Below are 21,430 nucleotides of genomic sequence, written 5' to 3'. Positions count from 1 at the left end.
TTCTAGTAGCAAATTTGAAAAGTCTTTAAATATATATAATTATTTCCTTCCTTATTATAGGTACATGCGTGCATGCTTTCACACATACCTCTGTACGTCTGGCTTCAGGTTCTTAGATGCAATCACACCTGAAGAGTAAATTGGTAGCCAAATTTACATTTCAGGTTTTTCAAGAAGATGTAAAGCTCAGTAGAAATGTGCCTCTGATAAGCCCCATGTCTATATACTGGAGGTTGTATTTTAAAAGACTGGGGTTTTAATTTAATGGGAAGTAGTATTAAATACTGGGATTGCAATTTTTCTTTTTAAAGGTATAGTTTCCTTAAACTGGGTTTTAAAGTTTTTCATATTCTTCCCCCATCCCTGCAATGGTAAAACTTTTCAAGCTGCCAACATTTAAAGAATAGCCATAATCATTTTATTAAGTATGAGTGTCATCATTTTTCAAAATAATGCTTTCCAAATGTCCTATGAAACAGGTTTACAGTTCTTGGAGAGAAAAGAAATTCTGGAGGGTTTCTACAAATCTTAGCAACTGCAGACCATTGCCCTAGTGTGTGATATTGTCATTAACTGACCTGAGTTGTGAATTGAGTTAAAATGTATTTCCCTTCTTGGGTTCAATAGTGCTTGCAAGCCATTTGTTTCAATTTCTGAAAACATATATATAGGACCAGTTTCTTTAGCTCTAAGTTCTTGGAGATTTAGGGTAATAATCTTCAAATATATAGACTCAGTAACATAAGGCCAGTGTTATTGATTGTGATTATTATTATTATTATTTTTTTTTTTACCACCAACTCAAGCAGTATCTATCTGATCCAAGTGAAGTTGAGCCACAGTTTCAGCAGTATAGTTTTAGAATGACATTTCTAGTCAAATTTTGTTTGAACACTTAGCTTAGACTTTGGGTGAAAGTATATAGAAAGGAAGCTTCTTTTCATGCATGTACAGAATAGTCAAAAGATGAAGGATTTTTTTCCATTACTACATTCATTAAAAATGAAGGAAATGGAAATAGATTTTAGTTTCCTTGTTCTTTCCAGGCTGCATCTATTAATTGAGGCTGTAACTTATATATTGTAGAGGAAACATATTAGTAGGTACATTTCCATTATTTGGGGATATATGGAATATATGAAGTTGGAAAAAATAATGCTTTGTAATATTTTTTATGGTGACATTGATAGTTGTGGTTTGAGCAGTAGCTTAGATCATGTTACCATAATATTTTGAGTCAAAACATTTCATCGTTGTAAAGTACAAATACACATGCCTCTAAAACCTCACAGAATGTCAGGAAATAATGCCTTGGGACTTTTCTGAAGAGACACCAGTAATAATTTGCATCTAGGATTCCAGGAGAAGTGAATTTAACATCTGTTGGTTATGAGCAAAAAATGAGCTATGTAAAATTTAATGGATAATAGATTATGTTGAAGAGAATCACAAATATGCTCCACATGCTCTGAAAAAGTATTTAATTGACCTCATATATCAGTATGCTTGCCATTGTTGATGATCTCTCACTATCCTCGTGAATAAGTAGTGCTGGAAAATGTACTCCCAGCTTGGATGTCGAGCAAGCCCCACAACTCCAATTGGCATTAACAGAATATATTGCTAATTCTAGGGATCCTGCTTTGGGATCATGTCCCCAGGCTTTAACTGCTTCTGCTTTTGCTATTTTTAAGCTGCTCACTGACTCCACTAAAGAAATAAAGGAATTAATGTGTAGATACATCAAGTAGAGTAGAACATTTTAAGTTTTTCATTTCTCTACAGCCATATACTAAGATAAAGTTTTCAGTATATTACCTTTTATCTTATCCAAAGGTGGGATCCTAGAATAAAAGGAGAGAGCAGTGAAGTCGTAGAATTGCTTTGCTAAATTTATAAGTAGAGAACCTAATTTGCTTGGCTTCAGTTTCATTCTCTGTAAAAATAAGACAAGAATGATCTTAAAAACTTTTAATTTTGACATAAAACTCTTCATTGTTATTTATTTGCCTATTTCAATATGCCTGTAAATGTCCTGAAAAATTCAGTTGAATGACCCGTAATTGAATATAAAATTAAATATACTAGGGTTTTTTTTTGCACTTTAAATTTTTTTTAATTTAAATTCAATTAACTAACGTATAGTGTATTATTAGTTTCAGAGGTAGAGCTCAGTGATTCATCAGTCTTCTGTAGTACCCAGTGCTCATTATATCACGTGTCCTCCTTAATGTCCATCACCCAGTTACCCCATCACTCCACTCCCTCCCTTCCAGCAACCCTTAGTTTGTTTCCTATGAAAGAGTCTCTTATGGTTTGTCTCCCTTTCTGAGTAAATATACTGTTTTGCGTAGTGTTCAACTGTGATAATTTTAAAAATGTGCTATTAATGGCAGACCTCATGCCTGTACTCTTTTTTAGGATTTTATTTTTGTCTTGAACTTTTTGACAATAATATAAAAATATGTATTATGATAATACTTTGTAGTTTTCATTTATGGTAAGTGAAATGAGCAGGGGCAAAATTTTAAAATAAGATATATTTTAAATACTCAAACTATTAAATCAATTCAAAAATTTTTAGTCCAATTTTCTGTCATATCTGTGAATCTACATTTCTCTCTTTTTATTTCAGGCATTCCTCGGGTTATCCAATGTAAATTTAGACTTCCCCTGAAATTAATCTGTCTACCAGGTCAGCCTTCAAAAACTGCAAGCCACAAACTAACTATTGATACCAACAAATCTCCAGTTAGTCTTCTCAGTCTCTTTCCAGGTAGGACTTTTGAAGTAACATGCCTGTAACATCAGAAATGTTAAGAATTCAGAATGGAATCCTTCATCAGCAGGTAATGATAGGGTAATTATCAGATAACTGTTAAGTCAGAATATAAAAATGCCTCAAAGATTTTTCTCTCTTGTTTGCCTGTTCAAAGGCAAATAGCTTATATCAACAAGGTAATAAGGTGTACCTTTTAAGTTTGATTAAAATTATTATAATCATTATTTTGCTTCAGTATTCAGAAATGAAAACATCAAATGTTTCTTTTTAAACTGTGGAATTTTTTGTCTTGGAATGTAAATATTTATTATTCATCTTTATTGTAGGTTTTTGGCTATGTTCCTTTTTAAAGTATATTCTATGCCCCTAAAAAGTAATCTCATAAGTAGATGCTCTTTGTGGTTTTACTTTCTCCAGCAGCTGGAGGGGGCAATTGTTCAATTCTCTGGCTCTGATCCTTTGAAAGGGGCTTCGTATATAAAGCTTGAATATCACAGTGAATTTGGGGTAATTTGTGAAGGTGTGACTTTCTCCAGGTGTCAGTTTTTCTTTCTGAGTAGCTTAGAAAAGGGAGAAGTGTTGATTGGATAAAACATCTTTAGTAACCAGGGTTTCTAATGTGTAGCATGTATTAACTTTCCTGGTGATGGGGTGGAATTAAAAAAAAATCGGGGAATTAAATCAGCCTTTTTAAATCCCTTATTAAAAATTGGCACTGTTGACTATGATATGCATCCTTACCCTGGCATTAGTGGATAGGATTTAGAATACAAAGAGTATTTTCCACAAGGTTTAGAAATTTATGGTAAGTCAACTTTTGTGTTATTAACTACTTAAAGTGCTTAAAATTTATTTTTCATTAATTTGAAGTGTTTAAAAAGCTTATTTATATTTAACTCAATGAAAAATCTCCAAAATTAAATACTCTTTATTACAATTAATCTGTTCTTCAGTTTGAATTGAGTTTGGACACACACACACACACACACACACACACACACACTTTGTTAACAAATATTTTTATACTGTTTGGTTCTTTCTCTTTCTCCCTTCCCTTCTCTTTCTTCTCAGTCAATTTTCTTATAACACATTTGGGTTATAAAAAAGGTGGAAAGAGTCACTATCTTTACAACACCTTATACAAATGTATTAGTTCCTTGGGTTTCCTACACTGTCCTGGGAATATAGTTGGAAATTGCATGTTGCAAACTGAACTTATTGGTACCTTTGAAAAATATTTAAGACCATAGCTTCTGAGTGGGTGTTCTTTACTGTAGGTAGATGAAAGCCAACAGGGATTGAATAAAAATGGATGCTTTTAACCAGAGAGATAATCTCTGTAAGATATGGGTTAGACAAGAAGAACTAAGGAAAGTTTAGATAACTCATCCATTTTCCTCCTGATTTTGGGCTCAGTTGTTTTTATGTCACAGGTTATCTTAGGCTTATCAGTATATATTTGCTTCTCACTCACGCTAGAAATGGGACTCAATGACAAATTAAAAAAAATTTTCCCCCAGATCCAATGTGTATGATTTAGCATGTTCCCTTTTGGAGTCCTTGGACGTGCATTCATATTGGACCTGATGGAATCCTGCAATTATTTAAAATACGTACTCTTGGTACTTTTTCACTTTTTACTTCTTGAGAGTGCTTTTCACTCTTGGTATGTATAAGACTTACTATGTTGATGTCAGATGAAGTTGCTATTGTGAATCTGTTTTTTAACTGAAGTAAACCAATTAATGAGCATCATAGAGAAGAAATAAAACTAGCTTTAATCTACATCTCTTCCTATTTGTTTATTTTAGTTCTTTGATCTGAACAAATATAGATATATTTAAAAAAACTTTTACTTATTACAAAAGAAATGTGAAATTTAGAAATGGACAACCAAAAGGAAGAAAACAAAAATTACTGGTAATTCCACCATCCAGCAATGTCTACTTATGATTCATGACATTTTCCTAATCTTTATACAAATATCTTTCATTACCCCCAAAGGATTTTACTTTGCATAATGATGTGAAGTATTTTTCTATATAATTAGATATTTTTATTACATGATTTTAAGGATTGCATAATAGTTTATCATAATTGCATACTATAAAATCTTTTGGCCAGCATTACGTTTTTGACATACATGTTGTTTTCAGTTTACTAATATTGTAAATATATTGTAGCAGTACTCCTCCACATTTATTATTATTTCTTTGATGAACATCTAAAGGTAGAATTATAGAGTCAAACAAAGGATAAGAATATTTTTAAAGTTTTTGTAATATAATGTCAAACTGACTAAAGGGCCCTATCAGTTAACTCTATCAACAATATTAGAGTGGAGGTATCTAGTACCCAAATCCTTGCCTTTAGAGAATATTATAATTATAAAAAGCTTTAATATGCTTAATGGCTATATATTTACTTATGTATATATAAATAACCATCTGGGGTGCTTTAAGCACTAAGTTATGTTTATACTATATATATATATATATATAAAGTGAGGTCCAGAAGTGGGCAGTAGAAGCTGGTGTAGTGCTTTACGAATGTTATCAAAGACCAGCTTTTTTCTTTCTTTGCACTGTGCCTCCTCTAGTGTTTTGGTTGGCACATGACGATAAACTGCTTCAAATTCGGTCATCATAACTGACTACAAGGCAAGAGGTAGGGGAAAGAGGTAGCTATAGCAATGACTATAACTTTTATCAGAAAGACATGTTTTCTATAATATTCTTAGGAAATTTCTACTTAGATCTCAATAGCCATAATAGTGTCTGCATAGCCTCCTCTGGCTGGAAAGGAGGCTGAGAAGTGATATAGGTGGACTAAGGGAAAGGGGGAATAGATGTTAAATTAGCTGACATTCAGAGTATGCCATGATACCAGTAATTTTACACAAAAATTTAACTTAAATGGAATAACAAATAGCATGCCATCGTAACAGTCTTTTATGCTACTCAAATATGTGGCTGTTTTCCTTGTCAATAAATTTATATTTTTATGATTACATAACATCCCCTTGTTTGGAGGTACCATGTATATAGTTATTTATTTATTTATTTATTTATTTATTTATTTATTTATTTATTTTGATACTTCTGTGTTTGTCCTTAGAGAAATTCCTTGAAGACAAATGACTCAGTTAAAGAGTATGCACATTTGAAAACTTTATTTAAATGCCAACCTTCCTTCCAGAATAATTTTATCGGGTTATATGCCCAACATCAGGGTTCATACCAAGGGTAGCAGCTGGATTTTGGAAATTTTTGACATAGATGAAAAATGACATCTTTTTTTAAAATTTGCATTTCTAAATTATCAGCATAGACATTTTGTAATTTTAAATAATTGTATTCTTTTTTAATATGTAAGATTTACATTTTTATATAGTAAAATTTAATTTAAAATTTAATTTTATTAATTGCTTTCTTTATAGTTTCAGGTTTCATGTTGTGCTTAGAATGGCCCCTATTTATTAAGATTATAAGATACTTAGTTATATTTTCTTCTGGAACATTTTAATACATTTCTTTAATTCTCAAACACAGTTCTAGTGTATATTTTTTGCTCTTTAAAAAAAATAACTTTATTGGGGGACACCTGGGAGCTTGGTCGGTTAAGTGACTGACTCTTGGTTTCGGCTCAGGTCATGATCTCAGGGTTCTGAGATCGAGCCCCATCTCAAGCTTTATGCTCAATATAGAGTCTGCTTGAGGTTCTTTCTCCTTCTCTTTCCTTCCCCCTCTGCTCCTACCTGCCCTTCAACCCCCACCTCCCTGATTGCATATGCTCCCTCTATCTCTCAAATAAATAAATAAAATTTTAAAGAAAAACTTCATTGGAATATAACTTACATACAAATGTTTCAAGTATACAATTTGGTGAGTTTAGATGTTTGTATATACCTGTGAAACCATCTCCACAATTACAATGCTGAAAATATCCATCATCCCAAAAAGTTTCCTTGTGCCCCTTTATAACCCCTTATCCCCCATTCCCAGGCAACCACTGGTTTGCTTTCTATCACTGTAGATTAGTTTGCATTTCTTGGAATTTTATAAGATGGAATTATTTAGCATGTACTCTTTTTTTTGTCTGCCTTCTCAGTCATTTATCAGATTATATGAATTGCACATATTTTCTCCAAGTCTGTGGCACATCTTTTCATTCTTGTAACAATGTCTTTGGAAGAGCAAGAGTTCTTAACTTTGATAAAGCCCAATTTTATCAATTCTTTTCTTTTACAAATCGTGATTTTAATGTTATATCTAAAAATTCTTTCCCTCAAGTATACAAAGCTTTTCTGCTATGTTTTTGTCTAGGAGTTTTCTAAATTTACATTTAGGTCTCTATTTCATTTTGAGTTGGTATTTCTTTATGGTGTGAGATATGGATAAAATCCTTATTTTTACATATGAGCATCTAATGTTCCAGCACTACTTTTGAAAAAACTATCCTTTTTCGCTGGATTGCCTTTGCAACTTTGTTGAATCATCTGACTATGTATCATAGGACTATATGAATCACCTGAAAAACTATATATATTTCTGCTCTCTTTAGTTTATTCCATTGCTCTGTTTGTCTTTGCCCACCAGTATTGCTGTATACCAATAGTATAGTGTCCTAATTACTGTAAATATGTATGTCCAGAAGTCAGGGAGTATAATTTCCCCAGCTTCATTCTTCTGTTTTCAGTGTTGCCTTGGATATTCTCAATCCCTTGCATTTTCATATGAATCTTAGAATCATTTTGTCAGTTAATAAAAATGCTTGCTGAGATTTTGATTTGGAATTGGGATTGCATTAAGTCTATTGAACAATTTGGAGAGAAACAGCATCTTAACAATATTGAAATTGGTATAATTTGCTCTACTAATCCTACTTTCTTAAGATGAAAATAGAGACCTTCATTTATTTAGGGCTTATTTCATTTTTCTCAGTGAGAGTTTATAGTTTTCAATGTACAGGTCTTACTAATCTTTCATCAGATTTATTGCTGAGTATTTAATATGTTTTGATACTTTTGCAAATTATATTGTTTTATTTCAATTTCAAGTAGTGCTTTTCTAGTACAGGCATACCTCATTTTATTGTGCTTTGAATTATTGTGCTTTGCAGATACTGAATTTTTTACAAATTGAAAGTTTGTGACAACCCTGGGTCAAGCAAGTCAACTGGCACCATTTTTCCAACAGTATTTGTTCACTTCATGTCTCTGTGTCACATTTTGGTAATTGAAAATTTTTATTGTTATATTTGTTATGATTTATGATCAGTAATCTTTGATGTTACCATTGTAATTGTTTTGGGGTACCATGAACCACTCCTATATAAGGTGGTAAACTTAATTGATAAATATTGTGTGTGTTCTGACTGCTCCCCTGGCCATTCCTCTGTCTTTATGTCTCTCCTCAGGCCTACGTATGCCGTGAGACACAACAATATTGTAATTAGGCATATTAATAACCCTATGGTGACCTCTAAGTGTTTAAGTAAAAGAAAGAGTCACATGTCTCTCACTTTAAACCAGAAATTAGAAATGATTAATCTTAAGGAGAAAGGCAGTCACAAAAGTAGAGATAGGTCAAAAGCTAGGCCTCTTTCACCAAATGGTTAGCCAAGTTGTGAATGCAAAGGAAAAGTTCTTGAAGGAAATTAAAAGTCTACTTCAGTGAACACATGAATGATAAGAAAGCAAAACAGCTTTATTGATGATATGGAGAAAGTTTGAGTGGTCTAGATAGAGGGCCATACCAACTACAACATTCCCTTAAGCAAAACTTTAATCCGGGGCTAAGTTCTAACCCTCTTCCATTCTGTGAAGGCTGAGAGAGGTGAGGAAGCTGCAGAAGAAGAATTTGGTTTAGCAGAGGTTGGTCCATGAGGTTTAAGGAAAGGAGTCATCTCCATAATATAAATGTACAAAGTGGAAGCAGCAAGAGCCGATGTAGAAGCTGTAGCAAGTTTTCCAGAAGATCTAGCTAGGATAATTAATGAAGGTGGCCACAATAAACAACAGATTTTCAGTGTAGATGTAAAGCCTTATATTGGAAGAAGATGCCATCTAGGACTTTCATAGTTAGAGAGGAGAAGTCAGTGTCTGGCTTCAAAAAGCTTCATAGGACAGGCTGACCTCTTGTTAGGGGCTAATGCACCTAGTGATTAAGTTAAAGCCAGTGTTTACTGACTGTTCCAAAAATCCTAGGACCCTTAAGAATTATGCTAAATCTACTCTGCCTGTGATCTATGCATGGAACAACAAAGCCTGGATGACCCCACATCTGTTTACAACATGGTTAACTTAATATTTTAAACCCGCTCTTGAGAACTGCTCAGAAAAAAAAAATTCCTTTCAAAATATTACTGCTTATTGACAGTACACCTGGTCACCCAAGAGCTCTGGTGGAGATAGACAATGAGGTTAATGTTGTTTTCATGCCTGCTAACACAATATCCATTCTGCAGCCATCGATCAAGGAGTCATTTCAACTTTCAAGTCTTATTATTTAAAAAATACATTTCTTAAGGCTGTAGCTGCTATGGAGAGTGATTTCTCTGATGGATCTGGGAAAAGTAAATTGAAAACCTTGTGGAAAGAATTCATTATTCCAGAACAATTTTGATTCATGGAAAGAAGTCAAGATACCAACATGAGCAACGGTTTGGAAGAAGTTGATTTCAGCCCTCATGGGCGACTTGCAGGGTTAAGACTTCAGTGGAGGATGTAACTGCAGATGTGGTGGAAATAGGAAGAGAACTGGGATTAGAAGTGGAGCCTGAAGATGTGACTGAATTGCTGCCATCTCATGATAAAGAGATCATAAGGGATGAGGAGTTGCTTCTTATTGATGAGGTTTCTTGAGATGGAATCTGTTCCTGGTGAAGATGCTGTGAAGATTGTTGAAATGATACCAAAGGATTTAGAATATTACACAAACTTAGTTGATAAAGCAGTTGGAAGGTTTGAGAGGATTGACTCCAATTTTGAAAGAAGTTCTACTGTGGGTAAAATTCTATTAAGCAGTATTGTATGCTACAGAGAAATCTTTTGTGAAAGGATGCGAGACACTTCATTGTTGCCTTATTTTAAGAAATTGTCACAACTATCCAAACCTTCAGCAACCTCCATCCTGATCAGTCAGTCAGCAGCCATCAACACTGAGGCAAGACCTTCCACCAACAAAAAGTCACATTTACTGAAAGCTCGGATGATGGTTAGCATTTTTTAGCAATGAAGTCTTTTTTAATTAAGGCATGTACTTTGTATTTTTAGACATAATGTTGCATAATTAATAGACTACAGTATAGGGTAAACGTAAGTTTTATATGCACTGAGAAACCAAAAAATTCATTTTACTTTCTTTTTTGCAATATTCAGTGTATTATGGTGTTCTGGAACCAAACCCACAGTATCTGTGAGGTATGTATGCCTGTATGTAGAAATACTACTGGGTTTTGTATATCAATCTTACATTACACAACAGTGTTAAACTACTTGCTGGTCCTACTAGCCTTTTTGTAGATTCATTCAGATTTTCTACATAAAGATTATGTGATCTGCAAATGAAAACCATTTTACTTCTTCCTTTCCAATCTAGAGATTCTGTTTGTTTCTTGCTAGCTTTTTATCTTGGCTAAAACCTCTGGGACAGTCTTTCACCATTATGTTTTAGTTGTAGGTAGTCTGTAGATGTCGTATACCATTTGAGGAAGTTCTCTTCTATACCAAGTTTGCTGAGAGTTTGTTTTATATTGAATTTTTTCAATGCTTTTTCTACATCATTTGAGATATTTGTATTATTTTCTTCTTTAGGCTGTTTATAGGTGGATTACACTGATACATTTTTTGACTTATTAAAATTAAAAAAAATTTTTAGTTTATTTTAATTTTTTAAAGATTTTATTTATTTGAGAGAGAGGGGGAGAGAGAGCAAGTGCACAAGCAGTGGGGAGGGGCAGAGAGGGAAGGAGAAGGAGGCTCCCCACTGAGCAGAGCGCCCAACACGGGACTTGATTTCAGGACCCTGAGATCATGACTTGAGTCGAAGGCAGACACTTAACCAACTGAGCCGCCCATGCGCCCCTTGACTTTAAGTATAGTTGACACAGTGCTACATTAGTTTCAGGTGTACAGGATAGTGATTCAACAACTCTATATATTATGCTATGCTCATAAGTGTGTACATTGATTAATTGTTGGACTTTAGCATAATTGTGCATTCTTGAGATAAATCACACTGAAAGATGTATTATCCTTTCAGTATACTATTTATTCAACTTGGTAACCTTTAGTGTAGAATTTTTACATCTGTGTTCATGAAGGATATTAATCTGTAATTTTATTTCTTGTTTTTTAAAGATTTATTTGAGAGAGAAAGAGAGAGAGCGTGTGTGAGCGGGGATGAGGGCTGGGGGACAGAGGGAGAGGGAGAGAATCTCAAGCAGACTCCCCGCTGAGCACGGAGCCTGATGTGGGGCTCATTCTAAAGACCTTGAGATCATGACCTGAGCCGAAATCAAGAGTGAGATGCTTAACCACCTCAGCCACCCAGACACCCCGATCTATAATTTTATTTCTTTATAATTATGTGTCATTATTGTGGAGTTTAAGGAAAGAGTTGGGAAATATTTTCTTTTTAATTTTTTTTAAGAGTGTGTAGATCTGGTATTATTTCTTGCTTAAATATTTGGTGGAATTCACCAGAGACCTAAAGTTTTCACTATGGGATAGTTTTTAAACTACAAATTCAATTTCCTCAGAAGATATAGGAATATTCAGGTTATCTGTTTCTTATTGAGTGAGCCTTGTTAGTTTATGTCTTTCAAGAAATGTCTCCATTTCATCTGAATTGTTAAATGTACTGGCATAAGATTGTTCATAATATTTCCATATTATCCTTTTAATATCTGTAGAATCTGTAGTGATGACAACTCACTCATGAATAGTATTGGTAGGGGTGCCTGGTTGGCTCAGTCGGTTAAGTGTCTGACTCTTGATTTAGGCTCAGGTCATGCTCTCAGGGTCATGAGGTTGAACCCTACATCAGGCTCCATGCTGGGCAGGGAGCCAGCTTATGATTCTCTCTCCCTTTCCCCCTGCCCCTCCCCTGCTTACTCTCTTTCTCTATCTCTTAAAAAGAAAAAAAAAAAGGATTGGTAAATTGTGTCTTTTTTTTTTTTTTTTGCCTGGTCTGTTGATGAGAAATTTATCCATTTTATCTGTCTTTTCAAAAAAACAACTTTTGGTTTTATTTTTCATTTTCCATTTTTTGTTTTTTTCTGATTTTCCTTTCTTCTGCTTACTTTGGGTTTAATTTGCTCTTTTTCTAGTTTCTTAAGGTGAAAGCAGAGATTATTCTTTTAAAAATATACTTGGATAATGCTTTAAAATTTCCTCTAAGTACTGCCCTAATTGCATCCTATGAATTATAAAATGTTGTGTTTTCATTTTCATTCAGTTTAAAACACTTTAAAACTTTTCCTTTCATTTCTTTTTTGACCGTAGTGCTATTTAGAAGTATGGTATATAGTTTCCAAACACTTGGGGAGTGTCCATAGATCTTTTTGTTATTGACTTGTAACTCAATTTCATTGTGGTAGGAGAACATACTTTGTATGATTTGAATCTTTTTAAGTTTATTGATACTTATTTAAAGTCTGCTTTTATAAATGTTAGGACTGTCTTTATAAATGTTCTGCGTGCATTTGAAATTATGGATTTTTTTTGCCATTGTGGGGTGGAATTTTATATAAATGTCAGTTAAAGCAAGTTTTCTGATAGTATTTTTCATCTTCTATATTCTTACTAATTTTCTGTTTACTTGTGTCATTTATTGAGAATAGGGTGTTGAAATCTTCAGCTAGGATACATCTGTTTCTCTTTTTGAGGATCTGTCAGTTTTTGCTTCGGTTATTTTAAGGCTTTGTTTTAGGTGCATAAAAGTTTAGGATTGTTATATTCTCTTGATTATAATGAAATGGTCCTTTATCCTTGTTAATATTCTTTGCTCTGAAATCTATTTGGTTTATATATATATTATAATATATAGGTATAGGTATCCCAACTTTCTTTTGCCTAGTGTTACAAGGGTTTATGTATTTTCTTCTTTTACTTTTATTTACATTTTTATGTTTAGTAGGTTTCTTGTAGGTAGCATACAGTTGAGCCTTGCCTTTTTAAATCTAAACTGAAAGTATCTGCCTTCAATGGGGTGTTCAGACCATTTACTTTTAATGTGATTATGGGTATGGTTGGTTTTAAATCTGTCATCTTGCTCTCTGTTTTTAATTTGCTCCTTTTTTTGGTTTTCTTTTTGTTTTGTCTTTTCTGCATTCTTTGGATTGAGTGTATTTTGTGATTCCATTTTACCTCCTTTATTGTATTATTCACTATAACATCTAGTGTTATTTTAGTTGTTTCTTTGATCAATAGCAATGTTTATAGCAATGTTTTATAGCAGTGTTTCTCAACCTTTCTTTTATTATCGCTCTCCCAAAAAGCCATTTTAGACATCTTTTTCCCTAATTAACTTCTCCATACATTTTCAGTAGCACAGATATCCTGTGGATCTGTTCATATTCTATATGAATGTCTGTTTTTATAGATTAAATGAGTAAGATTTTTTTTGAGCTCCATGAATCGATTTTTGCCCCCTTGAGGCAGTATTTCCCCATTAAAAATACATGGATGCATGATACAGTGTATGTATTTAGCTTACCACAGTCTATCTTTAGGTGATGTTATAGTGCATCACATATAGTATAAGAATCATGCAATATTCTACTTCCGTTTCACCCCTTTCAGCCTTTGTGCTCTTGTTGTCTTATTTTTTATATCCACATGTATTTTAACTTATAATACATTGTTATAAATTTTGCTTTAAACAGTTGATTATTTTTTAAGATATATTAGTAATAAGGACAATAATTTTATATATTTACACATGTAATCGCCTTTTCTACTGCTCTTCATGCCTTTTTGCAGAACCAGATATCCATCTGGTATCAATTTCCTTTTTTTTTTTTTTTTGGAAATTCTTCTTTAACATTTCTTTTAGTGCATAGATACTGTTGATTTTTTTCGTTTTCTTATGTCTGAAAATGTTTTTTTTTCATCTTTTTGGAAGATATTTTCATTGAGTAAAGAATTGTAGGTTGACAGTTTTTTTCTTTTAATTTTTAAAGATTGCTCCACTATTTTCTGGCATTTCATTGACAAGACATATGCTGTTCTTCTGTATGTAACTTCACATTTTTCCTTCGGCTGCTTTTAAGGTTTTTTTCTTTGAGCAATTTAATTTTGGTGTTCCTTCATATTGTTTTTTGTTTTGTTTTGCTTTTTTTTTTTAAGATTTATTTATTTGAGAGAGAGAGAGAACACATGCATTCTTGGGGGATGGGTAGAGGGAGAGAATCTTCAAGCAGACTTCCCCTTGAGCCTGGGGCTTGATGTCATGACTGATGAGATCATGACCTGAGTCAAAACCAAGAGTCGGATGCTTAACCAGCTGAGCCACCCAGGTGCCCCTTGTTTTATTTTTATTTTTCTTATGCTTGGGGTTTGTTAAGATTTTTTGATCTGTAGTTTATAATTTTCATCCAATTTGCAAAATTTTGGTCATTATTTTCTCAAGTATTTTTTTCCTCTCTCTGTAACTCTCTCCTCTCTGATACTCTGTCCTGTGAACTTTTGATACTTTAGCCTTCCCAGACTCCCAACTCTTCAACTTGGGAAGAATGTTAGGTTGCACCTGGGTTACCCCTCCCTGTGTTGTGGCTTGGAAATTTTCTCTAGGAAGTATGCTGGGGCATTCATAGGGTTCACTTTGTTCTTTGTCAGGGATCACTGTTGGTCATTTCCTGGCCTCCATTTTCTTCGAAAGCGTTTCATATATTTTGTCCCATTTTTTAGTTGTTATAAGTAGAAGGGCAAATTTGGTCCTGGTTTCCTCACCTTGGCCTGAAGTGAAAGTCTTCATTGTTACAATTTTTATTTGTTTTTGAGTCAGGATTCAAATGTGGTTCATTTATTGCAGTTTTTGATATAAATTTTTTGTTATCTCTTCTTCTATAGGTTTCCCCCTTCTCTCTTTTTAATTTTCAGTTGATTTGTTGAAGAGTAAGATTATTTTTTCTGTGAGTTTCCCACACTCTGAATTTTGCTGATTACATCCCTGTGATGTTTAATAGTTTCTCTGTCCACTTTATTGCCTGTTAACTGGTAGTTGCCCCTAGAGGTATTAGAGTCAGGATTGATTATTTTGACCACACTGCTCCCATGAATTGGTAGTATATACTTTCAGCAGGGAGTACATATTATCTGTTTCTCTCTCTCTCTCTCTCTCTCTCTTTTTTTGTATGTTAACAACCATTGATTTTATTTTATTTTGTTTTATTTTTTAAATAATTTTTATTTTGTTATATTAGTCACGATACAGTACATCCCCAGTTTTTGATGCAATGTTCCACGATTCATTATTTGCATATAACACCCAGTGCACCATGCAATATGTGCCCTCCTTAATCACTCATTTATGGAATAACCATTGATTTTAATGCTGAGATCCATTAAATTTATTGAGGTTGAAAAATGATATCTATTTCTTTCAAGCTTTCTTTAATATTTTGCTAGCTTATTTCTATACAGAGAACTTTTCCCTTATCTACTGTTGGCTATAAGGTGCAGTTTGAGTAGGATCATCTGGATAAATGTTTGGTTCTTTGTCTTACTGATTTTTAAAATATTGAGTTGATTCTCTAGAAGCCTCCATTAGTGAACATTTGGCCTTTTTCATTTTTAGTATCAATATGAACATGTGTTCTTTAAATATTTTTGATGTGTTTCACTTTTTTGATACTCAAATATTTTCATCTCTAGCCAGTTAATCTCTTTAAGTTGGCTTTTACTTTCGTACTACTCTACTAGTCACCGGTAGTTTCCTTGCTTTCTGTTGTGACAGGTGCACTAGATTTATCTTGTGCGTTTCCTGCCTCAAACCTAGAATGAAGCAGTAGAAGGAAGGAGATTAAATGATTCAGAGTGTTATTGTGAGGGAGAGATTTAAGCAATTGGGAATTACCATGGAAATCAGCTTATATATTCTAATTCATACATGGGCTTTCAGCATGACTAGTGACAAAAAATACTTGTCATCAACTAAACTTCCTATTTCAAATATTAAGTGTTTTTCTTTGTGGTTATATAAGGTGACCTTTGTTTTTCTTTTCTTTGTAGGCTTTGCCAGTCAGTCAGAAGACGATCAGGTGAATGTAATGGGTTTTCGCTTCTTAGGAGGGTCCCGAGTCACTCTTCTTGCTTCTAAAACCTCTCGTAAGTAAAACTATGGTATTATTGCTTTTGACGTTTTCTATTGAAGATACTACATCATAGATCATTATCACGTCAAGGATTTCTGGAAAGGATGTGTTCAGTTAGTTACTAAAAACTAGGAGCCATGGTACTACGTATTTGGGACATAAAAGTTACAAGCTAGGATTCTGTTTTATTAGAGATATGTAACTTTGGTTTTGGGGATTAGGAGAATTTGAGAGAGCAATTTAAAGAATTGAAAATATTGTTGAGATAGGTATATGCTGAACTAGGTTTTAGGAACTACTAGAAACTGGAATTAATTTGTGTGTGTATATGTATTCATATATCTTCCTTTTGGACATTGGCAAAGATGAAAGTGAAAGTGTGAATAGCTTTTGCTGACACTAATCTTAGAATGAAAAATAGTAATTATCTATTCAAGTTTGAATTTCAGATGTAAATATTCTTCATTGATTTGGTTGCTTCATATGAGAATAATAGTTGAAACTATTCAATGTAAAACTGACTTCTGATGGATGTGGGATACTGAAGCTGCTAAACTCATTGAGTTATATACACCTTCATGGAAATAAAGTAAATATTAAGTGTTTGTGTTTAACGAATTTTAGGAACACTAAGGGTATTAGGGTGAATAAATGCATATATTGATATTTATATGTTAAAAAAGTTTGGCTGAGTACACTCTAATTTTAAAATCTCTGCAGTTTGTGAAATGGGCTTCCACTTTCTACTTTATGCATTTGCAGTTTTAGTTGGTTATTTCTTGCATGATCAGAAGTTATAGAAAAATAAGGACATATCCCTTTTGAAAAATGAAGGTGTTAGCAGGAGGAATATAAACACATTCCTATTTTAGAAACTAACAATTGTACAGTTCTGGAATATATAGATTGGTGGCTGGTGAAATAGACTTGGATACAACTAAAAATTCTACAATAAGGCATAGAAATCAAAGAAAATTCTAAAAAGAATGAGAGGATTCTGTACTTTTCATGCCCTTTTTGATTGATCATGATTGCAGTCCTTTTTGCATTGGCACCATTTTGCTTTGATTAGATTTAATCTTCAGTTCAATGATGGAATTATTTTAGTACATTTCTCTTTATTAAACTGTTCTCTGTAGTTAAACTAAAAATTTGTTGCCAACGTTTCCTTGGGAAATTGTACACATCTGTTTGACTTCAGTTGATGATGCCGTATGATGAATCTGAAATTGAGGTTACTAAAAAAAGGCAAAGAGTTATTCTTGGTGCAAGTGGGAATACTTATGTCCTAATTTGTCCTTTTTCAGATAAGGTAAGTCTTAGAACATAGCTGTTGGCTATGATTACCTTAAAATTTCTAAATTTCACCAAATATCCAGGTATATAACTGATTTACTCACATTCATCTGAATATATGCCAGTGCCTTCATAGCCATAGAATGGACAGACAGACGAAATAATAAGGACCTTTTAAATAAGGAACCAAATGAGCTATATAAACTGAAACCTGAAAAGTAGCTATTATGATTCCCTGAAGGTTTTTTGGCTTCAATGACACACAGAATTCTACCTAGGAAATGCCCTTTGGTGATAAAGGGAGGTAGGTATGAAGAGGGTGGTTTTCTGGGGTTGAGGCACATATTGGTGCGCTTTCCTGCTGTATCATAGTGTTTATCCCCAAGAAAGGAATGAAGTAATTTGTACCCAGTCTATGTTTGGCATCTTTCTTTTTTGTGAAAAGCACATAGTTTTTGGTCTAGAAATCTGAGTTGACAGAAAAATCCTATATATGGAAAGAACCCAATATTTTTTCCCTAGTAAATAACGAAGTGCTTTGTAAGTTGCCTTTGGATATTGGGTAGTTATTCCTGTGGGCTCCACATAATCATCTCTTTTTAAAACCTGCCTGATAATTAACCAAGTCTTGAAGTGTGCCGATGGTAATTGTAGTTCAATTTCCTGATTAGTTATAGGTCAACCAAAGCAGACAAGAGAAAAGCAAATGCAGTTCATGTCTAAGATATCAAATCACATTCTCTGGGGGAACTGAACAGGTTTTTATTTTCAGAAAATAGAATAGTGCTTTAGTGTAATTAGAATTTATTATGTGAATTCTGGAAAAACAAAGTGTTGAAGATAGAAATACTTAGGAGAAACACTCTTTACTAGAGAAATTTCTGAAAATGATTTCCAGAGTCCTAAATTGAAAATATTAAGACAGGTGATGGCTATGTTTGTTACCTTGATTGTAGTGATAGTTTCACAAGTGTATGCATATGTCCAAATTCATCAAATTTTAAACATTAAATACATGCAGTTTTTTGTATATCAATTATACCTCTGTAAAGTTGTTAAAAGTAATAAGGTAAAATTTTATGAGATCAAGTATTTTTATAAGCAGAATGGTCAATATTTGTACTTAAAGGTCGATTATTTTGACTGATTCAGTACAGTGGGATTTCAGAAGAAATATGCTATTGCCTAAACGCTTGTATATGCTGCCATGCTACTTTCTTAAGCTCCATTTCCAGTGACTTATTCTCTCACCTTCCTCCCCCTCCTTTCTCTCTATATTTTTCTTGGTGTTTCTTATCTGTTTCTATTTTTTGTCTTGTTTCATTATTTATTTATTTATTTACTTATTTATTTAAATTAGACAACATATAATACATCATTAGTTTTTGATGTAGTGTTCAATGCTTCATTAGTTGTTTCATTTTTAAAATTAATTAATTTATTTGAGAGAGAGAGAGAAAGTGAGCACATGAACTAGGGGAAGGGGCAGAGGGAGAGGGAGAGAATCTCAAGCTGACTCCCTGCTGAGCATGGAGCCTGAGGTGGGGCTCGTTCTCAGGACCCTGAGATCATGAGCCGAGCCAAAATCAAGAGTTGGATGGACGCTCAACCAACTGAGCCACCCAGGTTTCCTTCTGTTTCTATTCTGATCTTTATCTGTACTCTATTTGTACCTTGCCTTATTCCACTTATTTCTTCAAGGATTAAAAATAGTTTACAAGTTTCTAGAATATGAAAGGTGAAAATAAATAGTTGAAGGAAACACAGAGAGAAAATAAGAGCAGGAAATTAATAAAGATATGAATAAGATTGGGGCGCCTGGGTGGCACAGCGGTTAAGCGTCTGCCTTCGGCTCAGGGCGTGATCCCGGCGTTGTGGGATCGAGCCCCACATCAGGCTCCTCTGCTATGAGCCTGCTTCTTCCTCTCCCACTCCCCCTGCTTGTGTTCCCTCTCTCGCTGGCTGTCTCTATCTCTGTCAAATAAATAAATAAATAAAATCTTTTTTAAAAAAAGATATGAATAAGATTAATATTCAGAAACATATACTGTACAGCCCATGGGGTACAGACTCAAAGTGATAAGAAAACATTTTAGTTCCAGTTTTCAGGATGGTCAAAGGATAAAATCAAGTAAGTTGTTTAGGAGATGCACAACCATTACTGATGCTGAGTCCAAAATGAAATTTCTGAATTCACAAGGACAACTTCTTCAGTACTGTCTCTGTAGGTTATTTTTATAATTATAATGTTATGTGATTACAATTTATGTGTAACAAATTTCATAGAGCTTTAAAAATAATGATGAATTCAATTTACTAAATATAGTACTATCTCAGCCCAAATCAGTGCCGTGTAAGCATCAGCTTAATCCAAGGAGAAATTTAGAGTATCTAGTCTTACAAGTTTTTAGTATCTAGTATTTTCACTAAGAACTGGACAACCAAGGGTTGCCTGGGTGGCTCCGTCGGTTAAGTGTCTGCCTTCAGCGCAGGTCATGATTTCAGGGTCCTGGGATCCATCCCCACGTTGGGCTACCTGCTTAGCTGAGAGACTGCTTCTCCCTCTCCATATCCCTCTGCCTTTCCCCTCCACTTGTGCTCTCTCTCTCTCTCTTAAATAAATAAATAAATAAAGTCTTAAAAAAAAAAAAGAATTAGACAACCAAATTCACTAATTCAGAAGTGAGATATAGCTGAAGGAGTTGTGGGTTTTGTTTTGTTTTATTTATTTTTTAATTTTTAAAAAAGATTTTATTTATTCATTTGACAGAGAGAGAGAGAGCACAAGCAGGGGGAGTGGCAGGCAGAGGCAGAGGGAGAAGCAGGCTCCCTGCTGAGCAAGGAGCCTGATAGGGACTCCATCCCAGGATCCTGGGATCATGACCTGAGCCAAAGGCAGATGCTTTACCGACTGAGCCATGCAGGTGCCCTTGTTTTGTTTTAAAATGAGCACTATTAGAACATGCTTCGATAATAGTGAAAAGATTGAGTTCAGTGGGAGAGGCTGAAGATCAGGAGAAAGAAGGGGACTCACAAAACAATGATGTCCTTGAGAAGGAGAAAGGATGTGGGTTGTAGAGCTTGGGGACAGGGGAGATTGAAGGATAGGCCTTTGTAAATTTATTGTGATAGGATTGGATGTAGGTCCAGAGAGATTTTGTAGATTTGTTGTTGGGATGATAAAGGAGCTCTGATGGTGTCTAGATTTGAAAAAAAAGGTATGACATTGGTGTCTTGGAAAATAAGAAAGCAAACTCAGGAAAGGATAAGGCAATTTTGAGTACCCATTTGCAGTTTCAGATACTGAATTTTGAAATGAAACCAAGTCATCCTTAGACAATTTTCTCTGGCAGTGATTTGTTTATTAGCATCCAAGCAACTAAAGTCAGGACTGGAACTTTGAAACAGGTAATTGCAAGTAAAATATTTTTATGAGAATGATTATAATAGTGGACTACCAAATTTAAGCTGATAAGAAGAGAAATAAAGATTAGAGAAAACTGATACGTGGTGAAAAATTAATGGGTTAAATGGATCACGAGTCTTAATAAGGTTTCAGAAGTGGCATAGTGGGAGTTGTAGAACAATTTGAACTAGAAGAACAAAAGGTGTTGATATCAGGGTTCAGAGGAACTGCAGATTCTGATAAAGACAAGGTAATCGGACAAGATATGACCTTGGGGAGTGGATTGTGAAGATGCAAGAAGACCAGTGGAGACAGGGCTTTCAAGGAAATGAGGTGTCCTAGTTGTGGATATTAAAAGAGCCTGTTTGATGTTAGTACAAAAAATTAGAGGACAATGGAAAATTTTCCCCAAGATCTGAGGAAATGATTTTCAAATTAGAATTTTGTGCCTTGCTAAACTGGTAGTTAACAATGACTGCTGAGTAAGCATGTACTCTCAGTGTCACAAGTAGGGCTAAGCAGTTGCAAATAGCAAATTTATGTAGCTTCAGGTAGGCCTTTGGAAAATGGGAAAGATAGCTAATACACTGAACACTTCAATATCCTGAAAGATTTTAACATACTGG

General features: G+C 34.0%; 1 protein-coding gene and 1 pseudogene across 3 annotated transcripts in view; both read left to right on the top strand.

The window, feature by feature from the left end:
* Positions 1-21,430, top strand: part of BBS9 (Bardet-Biedl syndrome 9) — a 415,930-nt gene that overhangs the window by 178,836 nt on the left and 215,664 nt on the right. For all 3 annotated transcript variants that reach the window (XM_008686478.2, XM_008686476.2, XM_008686479.2), the window contains exons 16-17: positions 2,636-2,776; positions 16,020-16,115. In XM_008686478.2, the coding sequence (XP_008684700.1) occupies positions 2,636-2,776; positions 16,020-16,115 (237 nt within the window). The remainder of the gene's footprint in view (positions 1-2,635; positions 2,777-16,019; positions 16,116-21,430) is intronic.
* LOC103659018 overlaps positions 17,310-21,430 on the top strand; it is a 10,814-nt pseudogene continuing 6,693 nt past the window's right edge.

This window comes from Ursus maritimus, unplaced genomic scaffold (genome assembly GCF_017311325.1).
Source record: "Ursus maritimus isolate PB19 unplaced genomic scaffold, ASM1731132v1 scaffold_3, whole genome shotgun sequence".
NCBI lineage: Eukaryota > Metazoa > Chordata > Mammalia > Carnivora > Ursidae > Ursus > Ursus maritimus.
Note: the sequence above shows the minus strand (reverse complement) of the source record. Positions and strands in the feature narration are given on the sequence as shown.